Source organism: Syzygium oleosum, unplaced genomic scaffold, assembly GCF_021117445.2.
Source record: "Syzygium oleosum isolate NSW1041296 unplaced genomic scaffold, Sole_v2.1 Sole_v2.03, whole genome shotgun sequence".
Taxonomy (NCBI): domain Eukaryota; kingdom Viridiplantae; phylum Streptophyta; class Magnoliopsida; order Myrtales; family Myrtaceae; genus Syzygium; species Syzygium oleosum.
The window spans coordinates 1,245,747-1,264,256 of NW_026607487.1; the positions used below are offsets into that span (position 1 = coordinate 1,245,747).

Here is an 18,510-nt window from a genome sequence, read left to right on the forward strand (position 1 = left end):
TATCCCGCCGGACAAGCCGTGCATTTTTCTTCAAGGAAAGAGCCGTCATTCGACGATAATTACTTTCGATTCTCATGAAGAAACAGATACAAGTGCTACTTTCACTTCCCACCCAGACAACATAGTCGTTCAAGGCATTACTTTTAAGGTCAGTGCTGTGTTCGTGTTCCAAATCGGTATACGACTGGCATTGTTCCTCGCAAACAATTCAGCAGACAGTAGATTGTTTCCTTGTTTCGTGTTCGCAGAATTCGTACAACTGGTACTGGAGCGAAGCCAACGAGCCACCCCTAGTTCAAGCGTTAGCGGCGAGGATATATGGAGATAAGTGCGTGTTCTACGATTGCGGCTTCCTGGGGGTGCAAGATACGTTGTGGGATGCGCTGGGCCGGCATTATTTCTACTCGTGCTACATCGAGGGCGTGGTCGACTTCATCTTCGGCAGCGGCCAATCCTTTTTCGAGGTACGACGCGGTGGTATAGCGTGGTCTTTCAATCGAAAGCCGTCTAGATTAATCAATTTGCCCTCAAATTGATCAAAATATCAGGGATGGTTGGTTATGTTCGATATGCAGATCCAATGTCTAAACAGACGGTTGAAATTTCCACTCATGTAGGACTGTACCATGAACGTTACGGCTGGTTTGCCGCCCTACCGTCTTCAGTACGGTTGGGTCACGGCTCAGGGTCGAGCGTCGCCGGGCGACCCGAGCGGGTTCGTGTTCGAACGGGGCACCGTCGTCGGGGGTGGCCAGTTCCTCCTAGGGAGGGCATATGGTCCTTATTCCAGGGTCATATTCCATAAGACATTGCTGTCGGCCGGTGTGGCTCCTCAAGGTTGGGATCCCTGGAACTTCCGGGGACACGAGTAAGTTCGCTCGACCGGCGATCCCGGTGTTTCGTCCTATTTCTTTGTGCTCCTTCGCCCGATTAATCATGCCGTTTATCGTTTCTTCGGGTGAATTCTAGGGACAACATCATGTATGCCGAGGTGGATTGCGAAGGAGGTGGCTCGGACACTTCCCAGAGAGTTCGGTGGGAGAAGCAGCTCAACAAGACACAGCTTGTATATTTCTCAAGATCGTACTTCCTTGATCGAGAAGGATGGCTTGCCAACACTCCCGTGGGGAAAGAACTTAAGCCCTGATGAAAGTAAATGGGATTTCTTTCATTTTTCCGTTTCTATTACAGCAAGTGATTTGAAATTTTACCTATTTAAGGTGTGCTTTCTCGACACGAAAAGAAATTATATGAAATCATCTTCTTCTTCGTCACATGGATTATCTTTCCCTATATGCCTGTATTGGTACGAAATAGACCTGTCAAAATGGGTCATAAACTCATTTCTTAACCCATATATTAATAAATTGACCATAAATGTGTTAATTATATTTAGTAAATGTGTTATAAATGGGTAGAAGTCTAATATTAATATTAAATGAGTCATAAATGGGTCGTAAATGGATCATAAATGAGTTTATAACTGATTTAAACTCAACTTATCTCTATCGCCCTTACTCAACCTACGCTCACTCACTTCGCGCTCTCATCTCAGTATGGGTATGAATTTTCCTAGATTTAATTAAATATGGAAGTGTTTTAGCAATATGGGTTTGATCGGGTATGGATTGGGTATGGGTCAAGAAAATTGCATTACGCATAAATGGGTTAATGGGTCAATTTGGATCGGACCATTTATGACCCGACCCGACCCACCCATTGACAGGTCTAGTATGAAACGTGTCTTCTCATTATTTGGATTTTCTTACTTCAAATTAGTGTGTATATGCCAATTAATTGCAGGATATATAGGGTAAATAACGTTACTTCTTCCATTTCAGGGAAAATTTCAATTAAGAACCCCAAGTGGGGTCAAACTCTCAAAAGATGGCCCAAAGTGAACATAGTGTCAAATAAGGGTATGAAGTGCCCAAAAAGTCTCAAATAAGGGCCTGGGTCGCCGGCCGGCCAAAATGCCCACCGACCGGCTAGAATTTCACTATTCCGACGGCGGAACAGTAACTTTTTAATTTTTTTATTATTTTTTCCTTTCTGTTTTTTTTTCTTTTCCTTTTCCTTTTCTTTTTTTTTTCTTCTCTTCCTCCGCTAGCCATAGCCGGGCCGGCGGAGGTCGCCGGCCTCAAGCGAGGCCGCCCTCGTCGGCGTTGGGTGAGGGCCGCCCTCGCCTGGGCTGGGCGAGGTCGGCCTCGCCAGTTGCCGGCAAGGTCGAGCCTCGCCAGATCTGGCGAGGGCTCGGCCCCGCCGGCCACCGGGCGAGGCTCGACCTCGCCGGCGTCGGGCGAGGCGGTCTCACCGCAACCGCAAGGCCGGCTCGCGGGACGCCGGCGAGGTCGAGCCTCGCCGGTTCGCGAGGGCTCGACCTCGCCCGACGCCGGCGAGGTCGAGCCTCGCCCGGCCCGGCGAGGCATCGACCTCGCCGGCCGCCGGGCGAGGTCGAGCCCTCGCCGGCGTCGGGCGAGGCCTCTGGCCTCGCCCGCAACGGCAAGGCTAGCCTCGCCCAACACCGGCGAGGGCGAGCCCTCGCCGGCAACTGGAGAGGCCGACCTCGCCCGACGCCGGTGAGGGCGGCCTCGCCTGAGGCCGGCAACCTCCACCGGCCCCGGCTATGGCCGGCGGAGGAAGAGAAGAAAAAAAAAGAAAAGGAAAAACAGAAAGGCAAAAATAATAAAAAAATTAAAAAAGTTACTATTCCGGTGCCTGAACAGTAACATTCTTGCCGGCCGGCAGGCATTTTGGCCGCCCGCCGACCCAGGCCCTTATTTGAAACTTTTTGGGCACTTCGGGTCCTTATTTGCGACTGATTGGGCACTTCAGGCCCTTATTTGACATTATATTTACTTTGAGCCCTCTTTTAAGAATTTGACCCCACTTGGGGTTCTTAATTGAAATTTTCCCTCCATTTCAAATAAGATTATAATCGAACAAACTAAAATTTTAACTTGGTCTCACTATTTTCACTTAATAGAGGAATTCTCTTTAGAGTATATTCTGATTTATCGGAACAAAGCTAATATTTATATTAAGGAATTCTAAATGACCCTAAAAAGGGTAAAATATTGAATCGTTCAAAATGGCTAGCAAATTAAAAGTTTCTGTTTATAAATATACATACCCTATATCTTAAACTAATGAAAGAAAACATCCAAGCCACATTTAAGTTCTAACTCGAAAATCTTTTCAGATCTTTGATATATTCTTCAAGAACTATGTCATGCATCGCGCGAATTCTTACCCTGGCTCGCCTATTCAATTTCTGTTTATCCGAACGCTTCACAAACTTGAACTCAAGCCCACGAGATTGTAGAGCCAGAGCAGAGATTGTAGAGCCAGAGCAAACTTTGTTGGATATCGGCGGCGATGGAGGGGTCGCCAAGCTCGATGGCAGGTAGAATAGAGGGAGGGAGATGACAGGCATCACAGGCGCGGCCGTGAATGGCAAGCGGCGGCTCGATTTCGGGTTGGTGGGTGTTTTGGATAAGTGGATGGAGTTGAAATGGAGGGAGGGGCAAAATTGGACGTCTAATCACAATTTCATGACAGAACCCAATGGGAGCTAAGCCTAGATTTTCAAAATTGATCATGGCAAATGGGTGTCCCCTCCCCCCTCACGAAGCCATCTCAATTTTAAATAAGAATCTGTAATGCGATCAGAGAATCCAAATGTCAACTTATCTTAGATAAGGGTTCGAGCTCATTGGTCTATCTAATCTTCACCAACCCAGCAAGTTGAACCGGGTCAAAGAGCAAGATTTTTTCGGACCGGATTGCCCCCGATTAGGCCGGCCAAAATCAGATCCACACCGGATCCTTATTTAAAATAAGATCCACCGTCACTTTTCTTTTAAGATAACAACGCCGTATATGGATTTTCTTTTCATTTATTGAAGCAAAAAACCCCAATTGCGTTTCATCTTCTTGCCTTTTCCTGGCCAAAGAGAAAAATCCCATTTTTCCCCGACCGATCTGATCCGGTCGGCTTCTCTTTCTGTCTCCTCACCATCTTTTACTTTCGCGGAACATCAGCATGCAAAATGGTCAATTTATCTGGTCACACGAAATTAAAATAAATAAAAATCATTCTCCCTCTACGCTTATTTCGCCCCATAATTAAAAACCCCAAAAAAAAATAAATTGAAAAGAACAAAACAACAAAAAACAAAACATTTCGAGCTTCGTGGACTCGCCATCCACCAAGACTCAGCCACCCTCTCCCCCTCTCTCTCTCTCCACGGCCATTGAAGCGTCCGCCGCTACGCCAAGGCTCGATTTTTCTCCGGCGGTTTCCGTCGAATTCTCGCCGGCGATCCGACCCATTTCCTCCCGCCCTCTCTTCCTCCCTCCCATGAGCCTGATTGTGGCCGCGGCAATCCGTCGTTCGCCAGCGCAGCCTGCATGAGTTTGTGGGTGGGAGGCTCCAGCAGCGGTTGGCCCTTCGAGCTCAGGCACTTGAGGAAGCTGCTGCGGATCGGCGGCCCGCCATGCCCGTCGCCGTCGCCGCCGCCGCCGTCTCCGCCGCGAGCCCGCTCTCGCTCCCCGGGGCCGCCCGTCCTCCGCCGCGGCATTCCCCTCGCCTTCGCCGTCGCCTCGCTTCTTGCCGATGGCTGAACTTCAGCAGCCACCCGCTCGATTCCGGAAGGTATGGTTTTTTTTTTTGCTTGAGGGCTCTCTATGCGGGGGTTTGGTTCTCTTTTTGCAGTGTAGCCGTTTGTCGTTTTTATGATTTGGATAGGATTTCATTTTATGGGCTGTACGAGAGAGCAGGAAAGCCTGGGTTTTTTCTGTGAGTTAATGTCAATTCGAAGTGATTGTGCTTGAAGGGGGGCAGTCACTGCAATCTGCTACGGGGTATTGAGAAATAATGACATGTTTTTGAGGACTGAAAGACGAAGATGAAGTTGTGCTTTCTTGCTTCTCTGTGGTGTTTTGCCCCAGAGACTTTTTAGAGGTTGTTATTTTTTTGAGGGGGGGGGGGGTGGTGTGGGGAGGAATCGTGAGATTAGATTAAGGCTCCATTTTTGGCGGACATTTTCCTTACCAAAATGAATGGATGATAAATATTTTCATCGTTTTTGAAAATATTTAGACGTAAATTATTGTTGATAATGAAAACATTTTTCATTGAGTAATTTTTCAAGCGATCATTTTTAGGAAAATATTTTCTGAATCATTCATTTTCCGCGAAACAAACGGAGCCTAAGAACCCACACTTTGTTATGATTTTCTCTCGTACTGCTAGTTCATCAAGAGAATTTGTATATATTTCTTCTATGTAAAGTACTGTTGTATTTAGGAAATGTAACTCCATTGTAGTTCATCCTTCACCATTATCGTATAGGAAAAGGAAGCGGGTCCAATGACAGTCATTACTTTGCTTCAGTCAAAGGGTCCTGGTTGCGGTGGCATGTTAACGATCATCCATATTCAGATTATTAAAAGGCTGACGTGTGACATAAGTAATCTTTATCCACTCTGTGTTTTTGTTTGCAGGTTTGAGCATTTGAGTTCCAGGTGTTCGATAACGAATACAGATGTACAGTATGATCATGTTGCTACAGATGATGAGGTTTTGAGTGAAAAATCAGTCATAGAAGCCGAATGTCCAGTCCCTATTGTTCACCTTAAACCTGATATCCTTGAGTCCGACTCTTCAAGTTTACTAACTGAAAGAGCTTTTGTGGATAGTCTCTTGACAGCGCTGCCCGTACGTTTCCCATGAATCAGTAGATTCTTTCTTCAAGTGCAGTCTCAAATTGACGTTTTCTTCTATTGTGGACTTACTTTCCTTTTCCCATCACTGTCTGTATTTGAAGGTTTTGTCAGTGGAGGAGCAGAATGCCCTCGCAGCTATTCCAGCCCACCCAGCAGGCTTATATGGTAAGAAAAGAAAAATATAAATCGTATTAGACTCCCTTGCTTCCCTTTTGGTAGTCTGTTATTGTGTCTCTTGTTTGATGCAATATATGGAGCCGAACTGAATAACGGTGTGAACGGCCACTGTCCAACCGTAATGGTAGCCACTACGCCTATTGCATGCCTCTATTCTGATTCTTTTGAAAATGTTACCTGTTACATCTGTCTATTGGCTGTACATTCTCTTCTCTTTTTGTTGAAAAGAATAAGGAAAGATCTGAGTTCTGGTTGAAAAGAATCTGGGTTTTGATTAGGGAAGATGGTTGAAGAAAGTTGTACAAAAGTCTATGGGCTCAAAGATGAAAGATCTGAGTCTGATATCCACCTTTCCCCATGTCTACATCTCTGATAGGTTGCAAGTTATGCTAGGTTTCAAGAATTGAGTTAGCACTCAACGGAGAACCAGAAAACCGTTTCTTTGTTTTTCCTTTTCCTAGTTATTTCTAGGAAGTGTGCATCAGAGAAATGAGCTGGCATGGTCCTTAGTAACTCTCCTCTTTTTGGCTGGAAGTAGAATGAGTTTATTGAATAAAACAATGGACTAAGTATTTTATTGTATCCTTTACGGGTATTATATTTCTTACTTTATGAGTATATGTGAAAATCTCATTTGGCCGCATAAAAGCACGAATTCTACTGAAAGAATTGACAATTTACTAAAAAATATGACATGGAAGGAGTCAATGTTCATTAATATTTATTGGAAAAGATCTATTAGGTTGAGTTCTTGATCAACTATGCTAGAAAATAGTCACAATTAACATTTAATGAGGGAGAACTGCATATTTTATTCCTTTCTATCCATAATTTGCAAGATCTAAAGTTGACATCCGCAGCACCTGTGACCAACGTAATACCCAATGTACTCCATTTCCATGACAACTGCACTATGAGCCTGACGCAACTTGCAAATTCCTTGGTGTTAATAGATGGAGTTGTAGATAGGTTCTCTAATGCAAACTTTAAATAGTTAAATTATTCAATTGACATTGCAATATGCTACCATTGTTCTAATTTGGAGAACCTATGTCTCAGCCTTGTATGCCAGTTGCTTAGCTGGAAATCTGGTGGAACAGTTATGGAATTTTGCCTGGCCATCAGCTATAGCACTGCTTCACCCAAGCCTTCTTCCCGTGGCAGTCATGGGGTTTATTGCAAAGGTATGCTCTAAGACATGTCCTAAGGGTTTGGCACACAACAAGAATCTTCCTAACACTTTTTAAGAACAGCTTGCAATAATTGCTGGAGGCCCTTTAGTTGGAAAGCTTATGGATTCTTTTCCCAGATTGCCGGCATATAACTTTTTAAATACTCTTCAGGTAAAGTATGCTACTATGGCCATACATTCTTGCGAAAGATTATGAGAACTGAAGTTTTCAACATTTTTGTAAATTGACTTTGCTGTTTCTCTCAGGCAGCAGCTCAGTTGTTATCTGCGGCAATGATAATTCGAGCTCATTCAATTCCATCTACTTCTGCATCGGCTGTGATTCTTCGTCCTTGGTTCATCGTGCTTGTATTAGCTGGTGCCGTTGAGCGGCTGTGTGGCATAGCCCTTGGGGTTGCTATGGAGAGGGATTGGGTTGTGCTGGTATCTCCTCTCTCTTAGCTTTTCATGTTCCCGTAAAATGAGCATATGGCTTCTCTTTTTTCTCCTTCTTGAAGCTTAAGGCTTTCTCACCTTGTAGCCTAACTTTATGCAGTTAGCGGGAGTGAATAGGCCGATTGCACTCGCTCAAGCCAATGCTATTCTTAATCGGATTGATCTTCTCTGTGAGGTATTGTCAAGTCTCCTTTACAATAAGTACTTACAATAATCGGGGTGCACTCCTGTATGTCTGGTCTGGTGATCATGTCATTGCAAATTGTTGTGCATGTAGCCCAATTACATGTTTGGAGTCACTTTTTTAGAGAAGTAAAGAAATCATGCTAGCATAAACACGAGAAGAGGTTTGTCAATGTTGGACTTCTCTTCTGAGAATTGTGATCTTAATTAAGTACAGATTGCTGGAGCCTCTCTGTTTGGCATTCTTCTTACCAAATACGATCCGGTGACCTGCTTAAAGTCGGCTGCTGGTTTAATGATATGCTCGTTACCTGTGACGGTAGTTGCTCCAAAACCTCTGCCAAATCATTTTGGATCAAAAAGTGTGAACATGTTTAAGCCTGAACTTCTGAATCAATTTTCAGGTTCTTCTCACATGGTTAACAAACAAGCTTTCAGCTGGTGTTTTGGATCGCCCTAAATCCTTGCATAATTGTTGCAAATCATGCAACAGTGGAACTGTAAATGAGAATGATAGTATAGGTAATCTTTTGAGACGTCACTCATCATAAGGTAATGTTTTGATATCTGATTTGACCTCTTGAATGTCTGGCAGGTGCAGGTGTAGAAGCTATCAAGCTGGGTTGGAAGGAATACATACAGCAACCTGTTTTACCTGCAAGCCTTGCTTATGTGCTTTTGTACTTTAATGTTGTTCTGGCTCCTGGAAGTCTGATGACAGCATTCTTGACACAGCGTGGTACTTATCCATATTTGCTTATATAATCCTTAGTGAAAATCCCAGTTCTGCATAATGTACATATCTTCGATAGACCAGTATTGGCTGACCAGAATTTAAAAGTATGATCTATTTTCAAAAGTGGCTTTTATTGTCATTCATGGTCCATTATTGTGTGTTTTCTTTGCATATCTATTGCCGTCATTATTATCACTCAAGGAGTGAATATACGTTAATCAAAAACCTTGTCTTTTTGGCACAAAATGGGCATTAATGTTCGTGGAATAAGCATAAAGTAAAGTTTCTCGCAACTAAAAGAACTAAGTGCATGGACATCGTCCTGATTTCTGGCTTTCCTAAATCTCTCTGTTAGAACGAGAGAAATCGGTTATTCCTTATATGGGACATCTGTTACTCAACTATATGTTGCACAGAAGCTTTCTCAAGTAAACCTTTCCCCATCTTCTTAGCATGTTTCATGCTACTTTAATAATATTTGGAGGAAATTGATGCAGGTTTGAATCCATCCATAATTGGAGGGTTTAGTGGGTTATGTGCCTTTATGGGTGTTGCAGCGACTTTTGTGTCTGCAAACCTAGTCAAGCACCTTGGAATATTGAAGGTTGGATTTGGATGTTCTTAAATCTGCCACCACTTTCTGATTCCTTTCTCCTCTGAGTATGGTTTTTATTGGAAACACTGTTGCAGGCTGGAGCAGCAGGTTTAATCTTTCAGGCTTCACTTCTTAGCATCGCTGTAGCTGTGTACTGGAGTGGATCTCTTTCTCAGCAGTGCCCTCTTCTCTTTTTCCTCTCGTTGATCGTAAGGATCCTACTTCTCTTCAAATATTTACGCAATGAAATTGAGAGACTATTGTGTCAACTTAAGTCAGGATCTATTAGAGGATGGTGAAAACCTTGGCTTCATCAGTAACTTACTTTTTGAGGTCTATCAAACAGATATCACGATGTGAACCTAAAGGCCTAAATATCCACATGAGAATCATGAATTTAATCAAGCAGTGTAATAAGGTTTGCAATAAAAGCTTCAGATCAATTTCAAAAACGCAACATCTATTAGTCCCCACATTCTCTACATTCACAAGGCTAAAACTTAACATCTATTCTTTTTGTCCCTTCTATTTTCTTTTCCCTGTGAAAGGAATCTCCAAACCTTCGAACTATGAGAAGTAAACAGGTTGAAATGATATCTCAATGCAATGCTCACTGCAGGGGAGCAATAAAGTGTGCATGCATGCATGTGGCTAAACTCATTGTAGTAGAATTATCTATGTTTCCATGTTATTGATGTGGGCTGTTTGTAGGTATTGTCAAGGTTGGGTCACATGTCCTACGACGTGGTTGGGGCACAGATTCTTCAAACCGGGATCCCATCTTCCAAAGCTAATCTTATCGGGACGACGGAGGTATCTGTAGCGAGCTTGGCAGAATCTGTGATGTTAGGAGTAGCAATAGTTGCCAACGATTCTTCGCATTTCGGAGTTTTAGCGATGTTGTCACTTACATCTGTGGTTGGGGCGGCTTGGATGTTCTGTAGGTGGTTGTTGAACCCAACGGACGAGCAAAGGAGTCTTTTTGCTTTTGATTTCCGCTAAGAGCTTGTAAATGTCCGTACACAAGTTGAGTAGCTCTAGAAATTCATTTTTCATTTCATAGTTGTACATTGCTGTTCAGAACCAATTTTTTATAGGATGTAATCCAGGGACTGTTGACATCACATGGACATTGATCTCATCATTTATACCAGAGGCAAACAGGCAATACTCTTCCTGATTGAGTTTACTGAACTATCAAAACTTTCTTAAGAGCTTGATTGAAGCTGAGAAGGAATTGGTATTGGCCATGAATGAGATCAATGAAGCCATTTTATTCATTGACTAGAAATCAATGAGCAGAGGAGGGAAACATTTGGTGGACTAATGAGCATTGAAGGTCCTACTGTACTTGGTGAATATGCGGGTGCCCCCAGCACAGGCTCGGGCCTCGGACCGCTCGGACTCCAGCGCCTGTACCACCACATTTCACTCCTTAATTACGACAAATCGTCCTATATGACGTTTTAAATCAATCTTACGACGTGTTTTAATACGCAAGTACGGTACACTTGGTGTAACCTAGGATTGTTTGCCTGGATATTATTTTTGGATTAGTTGTTATAGTACTTCTTGACCGACAACTTGAACACGTGACTAAAATGACGGGAACAAACTCACTTACCATATTTATTCAACTTTTCACACAAGCATATCGCGCATGACAAAAAGTGTACGTTATGGAAAAAAGACTCTTGTTACAATTATAGATTTATCCAATCTCGAAAATGCATTTTTTAGCACCGTTATATTTTCAAATAATATTGATTTTTTTATTGAAATTGTAATCATTTGGTTCTTGATGTAAATAACATCAAATCTTAAAGAACGTAACAATTCTAACATAAATAACTATTTACCTATCGAAAACATCAATAATCACCTTAACAATAATTAATTATAACATTTGGTAACTTATTAACAATACTTGTAAGAAGTTATATTGGTTACAAACCTCACTAAATATATATTGACATATAAAAAAACTGCTCATCAATAACCAATTAAACATTAGGAGATTCATTATAACATTGTAATTGTTTTGAACGTTGGCAAACTGATCATGGTAAATTGCAAACCATGCTCTTAGAATTTGAAATAAGTTACTAAATTATTTGTTTGGGGGAAAATTACAGCATATTTCATGGTTAATCTCAAAGGGACAAAATTTATTGTAATTCACTTATCACACATAAATTTCAGAAAAGTCAGTGATTAACTAATTCATATGAATGTCGGTAATTTTTTATAGTGCTGATAATTTACTTAGAACAGCCGTAAAATTTCGAATAAATTAGTGGGTGAGTTTGAGAAACTGGTCTAATCGTTCGCACTCTTTATAAGACCGATGCTTTTATTTAGCCTGTAGCTTCTTGATCAAACGGCGAGAGACCAGATCAAGATGAAGATTTCCTCACTGTCAACTACGGTATAACATAATTAGGACAGAATCAGATGAACAGAAGATTCGGTTGCGCTCATATTCATTCCGGTTCCGTGCTATGTCAAGGCGTGCGCACGACCCTTGCTCGAGGCTTGTCATATGCAAACTCTCGGCACACAGATGATCGGAAAAATCCGATATTAACATGGAAACTCGAACGAATCTCTTACAAGAGATAAGGAAAACCCGCATTGGAGAGGATTCTAGTGACTACGCGGTTGGCGCTGTTATAGTAGCACTTATAACGGTAAGTTTAGGCATATTAGCTTAAGGCAGGAGTACGCGAGACAATTGATTCAGAATGGTACCACCGTAACAATTGTCTACGTGAGGTCAAGTAAGAATTTAGCTGGCCCTTTTACAAAGGCACTACCAAGAGAGGTAGTAAAAATGAGCTCAAAAGAAATGGGGCTAAAACCCTTTAACTAAAATCACCAGTAATGGTAACCCGACCAAATACTAGCACATCACTAGTTATATGATTTAATGGGTAAGAACAAATTACTGAAAGTGATTGTATGATACTGACATAGCCCTTGCATGAGAATCAGCATCATCTGTTACGTTTTAGAGGTTGAATTATATTCTTAATGAAGTATAATATATTAATGTATCATGTTCATTAGTAATAGAAACACGTGATAGATACTTCACCTATATGAGCTTAGAAGCGGTGTCGCTTATTACGAAAGTTAGAGTTGTTTCTAGAGAACTCATGAAAAGGTACAAGCACAAGGTCATAACAGTACTAAGTAAATTATAAACTTCTCGTTGAAACAAGAGATTAATATATGTGCAGTATGTTCGGTTTTTTTACTAAAAGTACCAAGTTTAAAGCTAGCAGCTACCTGTGACTTTGATAGGGCTTTGAGATACTTGTACTAAATGAAGGTTTAACTTGAAAGAGACCTTCATGTATGTATATTGATCTCATGGAAATTTGGTTGTATCTTTTTTTTTTATTTTTTTTAAATTATTTGTTTTATAAATAAAGTGGGGGATTGTTGGTGTTTGTTTGTAAAACAAACAAAAAAGGCTTCTTCCTTGTCTCACGTAGGAAAGAAACGAAAGTTTTGGTCTATTTAGAAGTTAAAATATTATCCTTTATTGAAAATGGAGAAAATGGGTAAATGAGTTAGACCTTACAATACCTGCGTGCGAGTGCGCAATTATTACGCGCACTTAATCAACAATTTATTTATTTATTTATTTTTGACTTGTGACTGTTCGGACAAAACTATTCGTTTTAGGACATGACAGTTTTCATGTTTGAAGAGTTGTGTCATGAAGGGTTGTGTCTGAATGGCGATTTTCACACATGAAGGGTTACATTCGAATTGCAATTTTTCAAGCATGAATGTGTGTATCTGTATTGGCAGTTTAGACACCAAGAGGTGTGTTCTATTTGTGTTATATACATTGGACAATTTTGTTCAATTTTACAGATGAACAGAACTCCCTTCATTTTCGTTTTCCTTAAGAAAAAAAAAACGAGACAGCTATTTTCTCAATTGTTTCGCAGAGAGTTTTAGGAGATTTACTGGAATTAGGGGTGAGTATGGTTTGGGTGGGCGGTTCCCACCCCGGAACCGTGGATTGCCCGCTAAGGACCAGTTCCAAAAAATTGGAACCGAGAACCGTCCAACGGTTCAATGGACCCACCCGAGAATCGGACCGCCGGTCCGGTCCGGTTCCCGGGTGGGTCCATGGAACCAGTCCCACTAAGTTTTCCTGGACAAATTAAAAAATGGACCGGTCTAATTCTTGCCCGTTGGTGGGTTGTGTTCATCACATGCTACTTTGACTTATCTTAATGCACATGTGTGACGTATCTTCAGTGTACACAAAATACCCATACTTTGGCATTTGATGTCACTAGTCTGATGCAGAAGTCATGCACTTTCATCTAAAATGGCCTGATGCAGAATTGCCCTCTACAACTTTCCAAGCTTTTATACAACTTGCTCAAGCCTCAAGAGTCAAGAGGCTCTAATTTAAGCTAACAAATTGAATGAGCCTAAAACCCTCAGAAATAATAACAACAAGATTTGCCACAAAGTTCAATTACACATCACAATAAGATTCGTCACAAAGTTTATAATTTCACAAGCTTCACATCAAATACATCCGTAGCCTATATTATATATCACACGTGGGAGTTTGCCACAAGTTCACAATAGTCAGCAAGCAAACAAAACAACAACTCTCCTATTTTCTTTTTTTTTTTTTTAATTTTTTTGGTCAGATTTTTAAATTAAAAATTAAAAAATAAATATATTATTATTATATTACCGGTCCGAGTCCTGGTGGGCGGGTGGGCGGTTCACACCGTGAATCGGGACGGAACAGGACCGTACCCACCGGTTCCAAAAAATTGAACCGGGAACAGGCCGGTTCGGGCTAATCTGAGTGGTGCAGGCGGTTCGGTTCTTTTGCACATCCTAACTAGAATTGTTATCCAAGTAATCTCATTGTGACTTTATTGTATCCCGAAGGGAATTTGCCAGTAACCTATAGCAACTTCATGGGCCAAATTGATCCTAAAAAAGAGTAATTACACGCATCAAAGTCCAACTACATTCCAATTCCATTTCATCCAAATTTTTCCAACAGGCGCCACTTTCGCATTTGATGGAATAACTTATCAGTAATGGGTGTGGTTGTCTGAATCTCTTATGTATCAAGAAGGTTGTGCCTCGATCCAGCCTTCCTTGTTCACAAAGCTGTTCGAGAGAAGGTGCTCCAGTTCTTGCGGCGAAAGGTGCTTCATCCATTTCACGCGCCGGGAATCCCCGGCGCCCTCCCCCTTGCATCCGACTTCGGCGAAAGTGATATCGTCCCTGTATCGAAATTAGAGTTTGAAACAGTACTAGACCGACTTGTAGTTTCTTTGTTTCTCTGTATCCACAGTGGTTAAGCACAAGGGTCTTTTTCTCTGTAACCAAAGTACATTTAGCAAAGAAGACGCAGATCTTAATTCTTACTCATGGCCTTGGAATGTCCAGGAGGACCAACCCTCGGGCACGACGACATTGCTCATGCTCGTCTCGTGAAATAGGACTCTCGAGTACCGCCGCCACGCTCTCCCGAGATACGTGCGGCCTTCTCCGATCACCCGGCCAGATTTGAACACAAACCCGCTCGGCTGGTTCGCTCCTTCTCGGCCTTGCGCCGTGACATAACCGTCCCAGCCAATGTAGTTGGCTATGGTCATCACCAGGCAATCCTGTTGTCCGAACAGCAGGAGGGTCGCGGCTCTCAGAAGAGAAGAAAATTAACATCTGGATGAAATCTCCAATTTAATTTCGATTGGTATGTTGTTCTTCTTTACCTCATACACCGACTGGCCGTGGCCCCAGATGAAATCTATGGCTCCTGAGATGAAGCATTGTTCGAAGTAATGTCGGCCTTTCATGTCGGCGAGAGTGTCCTGAATGCCGTGGAAGGCGCACCTGCGGAACGACACCTTGTCACCCTCGATCAGAGCAGCCGGGGCCCATGTGATGCGAGTCGTGTTTATTTCCCCTTTCTTGATACTGTAGCTGTTCTGCACGTGAATTTCGTATGAACTACTCTAGCTCAGGGACTATAGTAAATCTCAGTACTTATCGTCAAGCGAAACACAAGAGATCGAGAGAGAGATAGAGATCTTATCGAGTCTGTTAACCTGAAAGGTAATGTCGGACGCAGCGAAATTATCTGCGTAAAGCTGGAAAGTGGCGGCCGTGCTGGCATTTCCCGCATCCCAGTGCCGGATGGTGGTCGTTTTGTGACTCTCGCCTTGGAGGAAGATGTACTGTTTTGCGAGAGGAATGTTCACCTTTTCACTGAACCAGCCAGACAATCAATCATTACTGAAGCTATCACTAAACATATGCTTCCATGGAAACAAAAAAAGAGTGATTTCAGCCTGAACTTACTCGTAGGTGCCCGGTTTGACGACGATGCGTATCCACTGATCGTTATTGTCCGGGACGGAGTTGATAGCTTCTTGGACCGAGGAATAGTTTCCCGAACCGGATTTGTCCACATATATGGTGGTCTTTGGAGATTCACGAGCGTCCGATGCATTGGAAATGAACATGAGACCTATCGTCAAGTGAAGGACGAGTTGAAAAGAAGACATCCTGAGAGAAAGAAGACAGATGATGATACAGAAGAAGAATAATGCCCGGACTGCATTGGACAACCTCACTCCCCAACTTCACTTATAGCAGACGAGCAAAAGTTCTGAATGGCGACTTATAGAAAGAATGTTCCTTTGAGGAGAAAGAAAAGACAATATCTGAAGTTGCCATTACAAACAAAATAAGCGTGGACGAGGTAATTGTAATCGAAGATGCTATTCCAGGGCGAGAAGAAGAGAAGGTCACAGTAAGTACACAGATGATGGTGATGATGAAGGGTACAAAAATTCAGTTGATCTGATAATATGCCATCATGTTTCGACGTATAATTGCATACGGAAATTTGACAATGTTACTAAGAGAAACAAATGACATGATTCGACATGACGTGAATATGATTAATTTAAAACTAATACTACTACACGATACGTTTTAGATTCTCTAGGAAAATCTATCCAGTTACGGAAATGTTCGAACATGTCTTTATACGGACGAGTCGTGATTCATAATTTTGTCAATGATATCGAAAGTTACAAAAAGTAAGAAATTTATCAGGTCAAAAGTAGCATTTCTTATCATCATGTGTCTAGCACATGTTTTCATTGTTTTGTGTAGTTCTCCTGTCAAGGAGGCAATTATCACTTTAGTCTTTTACGTATAAACCGAGATTATTTCATCCGGAAATGCGAACAGCTCGTTCGGTCACATAGCCTGCAACCATCAGCTTCCTATTCGTCGTGCAGAGAAGGGATCGGTCAAGTTAGCTACAGTTAGTCGAGAGAAGCTTTCGAAAAAGAAAAAAGAAAAGAACTTGTCGACGAATACAGATCAGTTTTAGTAGCTTCTTCATCGATAGCAGGTGAACTGGTCTGCAGTTTTGAGCTCTCTTAACAACTTAAGAACCATGCTTACTTCAAACCGTTTGCAAAGCCCAACATCTTTGTGCATACGCCGAGGACATCTTTCATAAAAAAAAAAAAATTTTGCCACTTAAAAAAAAATTCATGACCTTAATTAGGAAATCTCTTGAAGTTATTATGCAAATAAGTTGAGACCCGCAACAGTTACGAAATTTTAAAAAATGGAAGACAAAAATAAATGATGTTTCCTCCTCCTCAAATTAGGGTGGACGGTCTTGAGCAAGGCTTCTCATCTTCCTTATAATGTGCCGGGATGTTCGGATCTGGCTTCAACAAACCGTAAAATCTGCACACTAAAAGACATCAAAATGTTCCAGCCCTTCTCTACAATTGACATATGCATGAAACTAATGACCTAAAAGAAGCCCAGATATACATAAGCATTCGCGTTTTAAGGGACTCGAAGAACGGTTGCTCTCTTATCCTCCTTTCGCCGTCAATAAAAACCGGGCCAAGAAGCTTATACAATTCAAGGGTCGTTGAGTTTTTCATCCATCTTACTCGGCCAGATTCATGGCGCCCTTTCTGTTGCACTTCAACTCGGCATAAACGGTCCGGAAAAATCAAGGTCCAACATCAGCACACTAAACTTCGGCCTTTGATTTTAGTTCTTGCCCATTTGGAGTTATCTAAGTCGGAAAAAGTAGATCATACTCATGGCCGCTATAGTCCCACTCATCCCAACATTCGAAGGCACGGCAACATCACTTGCGAACATCTCGTAAAACAGGACTCTTGAGGATGCCCGATACGCCCTCCTGAGGTATGTCTGGCCATTTCCCACCTCCTCTCAAAATTTAAGCACAAAGCCGCTCGTGTCTGGCGTCTCCCTCTCGGCCTGAGCCGTGATATAGCCACAGACATCGCTGCCGAGGACCGCAGATGTGCTGTTCAATATGCAATCCTGCATGACAATAGTGGATCTCAATAATCATATTCAGTACTAACATTAGTTATCTTAGGAGGTTGGTTTGACATTTGATCGGATAATTTTACCTTGTGCACTGACCAGCCAGATGAAATCTGCAGCTCCTGAAGTAATGGCGGCCATGTCAGTCCAAGAGAGTGTCTTGCATGCTATGAAATCCGCACGCATAAAAGGAGGCCTTGTCCCCTGAGATCAGAGCAGTCGGGTCTACCATGATGTGTACGCTGCTGGCGTCTGCTAACAAGTTGTTGTAATTGTTCTATAATAACAAATGCGTATCCAATTTAGTTACTCTGGCTCTACTGTTTCCTGGTAAAAATATGTGCGTAATTTCTCTGAGTCACGGAAATAGAGCTCCTTGTTAACCTTGAAGGTTATGTTCGATGCCGCGAAATTATCTGCAAACAGCTTGAAAGTGGGGCTGTTGCTAGTGCTTCCAGCGTCCATGCCGGATCGCCTTCAAGGTAAACGTATTGATTCACAGACGGGATTAGGACTTTCTCGCTGCACAAGCAATCGAGGCAACCATGTTAGTCAATATATCAGATGCAGAAGCATTGTCTCTGCATCGCGAATCAAAATGGCTCGTGCAGGCTATATATACTTGTAGACGCGACGCCAGGCCTAACATGGATACAAATTCACCATTCGTTATGATCCGGAACAGTGTCAGATCGCTTCTTGAACCTTGGTATGATTCACCGGACCGGACTGGTCGACACGTGGAGTGGTTTTAGGAATCGCGATCTTTGTGCGAAACTTGAGTGCATCTGATGATGAACTAAGAGTCTGTACTGCAACCGAAGGGGTCTAAGCGGCAACTTAAATTGGTCAAGAACTAGACAGTGTTGAAGTTTTCTTGGCATGCCTGATAAGCGTAGAGTCCCCCGTGAAACTTCTTCCGTCTTCCGTCATTCACCGGCAATTCTATACTCGGGAGTATTCAAAAGATGCCTTATACAACGCATGCGCCTTATTCAATGTCATGATGAATTGACAATAAGATTGGTACCTTCGTTTGGACGACGCAATAAAATTTTGGAC

The 18,510-nt window shown here is 42.3% G+C and overlaps 3 protein-coding genes across 3 annotated transcripts; 2 read left to right on the forward strand and 1 right to left on the reverse strand.

The window, feature by feature from the left end:
• Positions 1–626: 626 nt before the first annotated feature.
• On the forward strand, positions 627–1,147 carry LOC130137595 (putative pectinesterase 52). The gene is made up of 2 exons (XM_056309237.1): positions 627–868; positions 970–1,147. Exons 1-2 carry the CDS (start codon positions 627–629, stop codon positions 1,145–1,147), a joined length of 420 nt encoding a protein of 139 aa, XP_056165212.1.
• Positions 1,148–4,178: 3,031 nt separating this feature from the next.
• Positions 4,179–10,237, forward strand: LOC115693677 (solute carrier family 40 member 3, chloroplastic). The gene is made up of 13 exons (XM_056310173.1): positions 4,179–4,657; positions 5,509–5,722; positions 5,832–5,895; positions 6,967–7,091; positions 7,161–7,250; positions 7,346–7,522; positions 7,635–7,709; positions 7,935–8,036; positions 8,122–8,239; positions 8,313–8,456; positions 8,951–9,057; positions 9,144–9,257; positions 9,760–10,237. The coding sequence occupies exons 1-13, from the start codon at positions 4,500–4,502 to the stop codon at positions 10,048–10,050; spliced, it is 1,779 nt and encodes a 592-aa protein (XP_056166148.1). The 5' UTR covers positions 4,179–4,499; the 3' UTR covers positions 10,051–10,237.
• Positions 10,238–14,171: 3,934 nt separating this feature from the next.
• Positions 14,172–17,589, reverse strand: LOC115693676 (probable pectinesterase 55). Its single transcript, XM_030620715.2, has 8 exons — positions 17,548–17,589; positions 17,344–17,442; positions 16,817–16,893; positions 15,412–15,618; positions 15,159–15,318; positions 14,823–15,038; positions 14,476–14,717; positions 14,172–14,331 (listed from the first exon to the last, which is right to left on the reverse strand). Exons 1-8 carry the CDS (start codon positions 17,587–17,589, stop codon positions 14,172–14,174), a joined length of 1,203 nt encoding a protein of 400 aa, XP_030476575.2.
• Between the last annotated feature and the right edge of the window lie 921 nt (positions 17,590–18,510).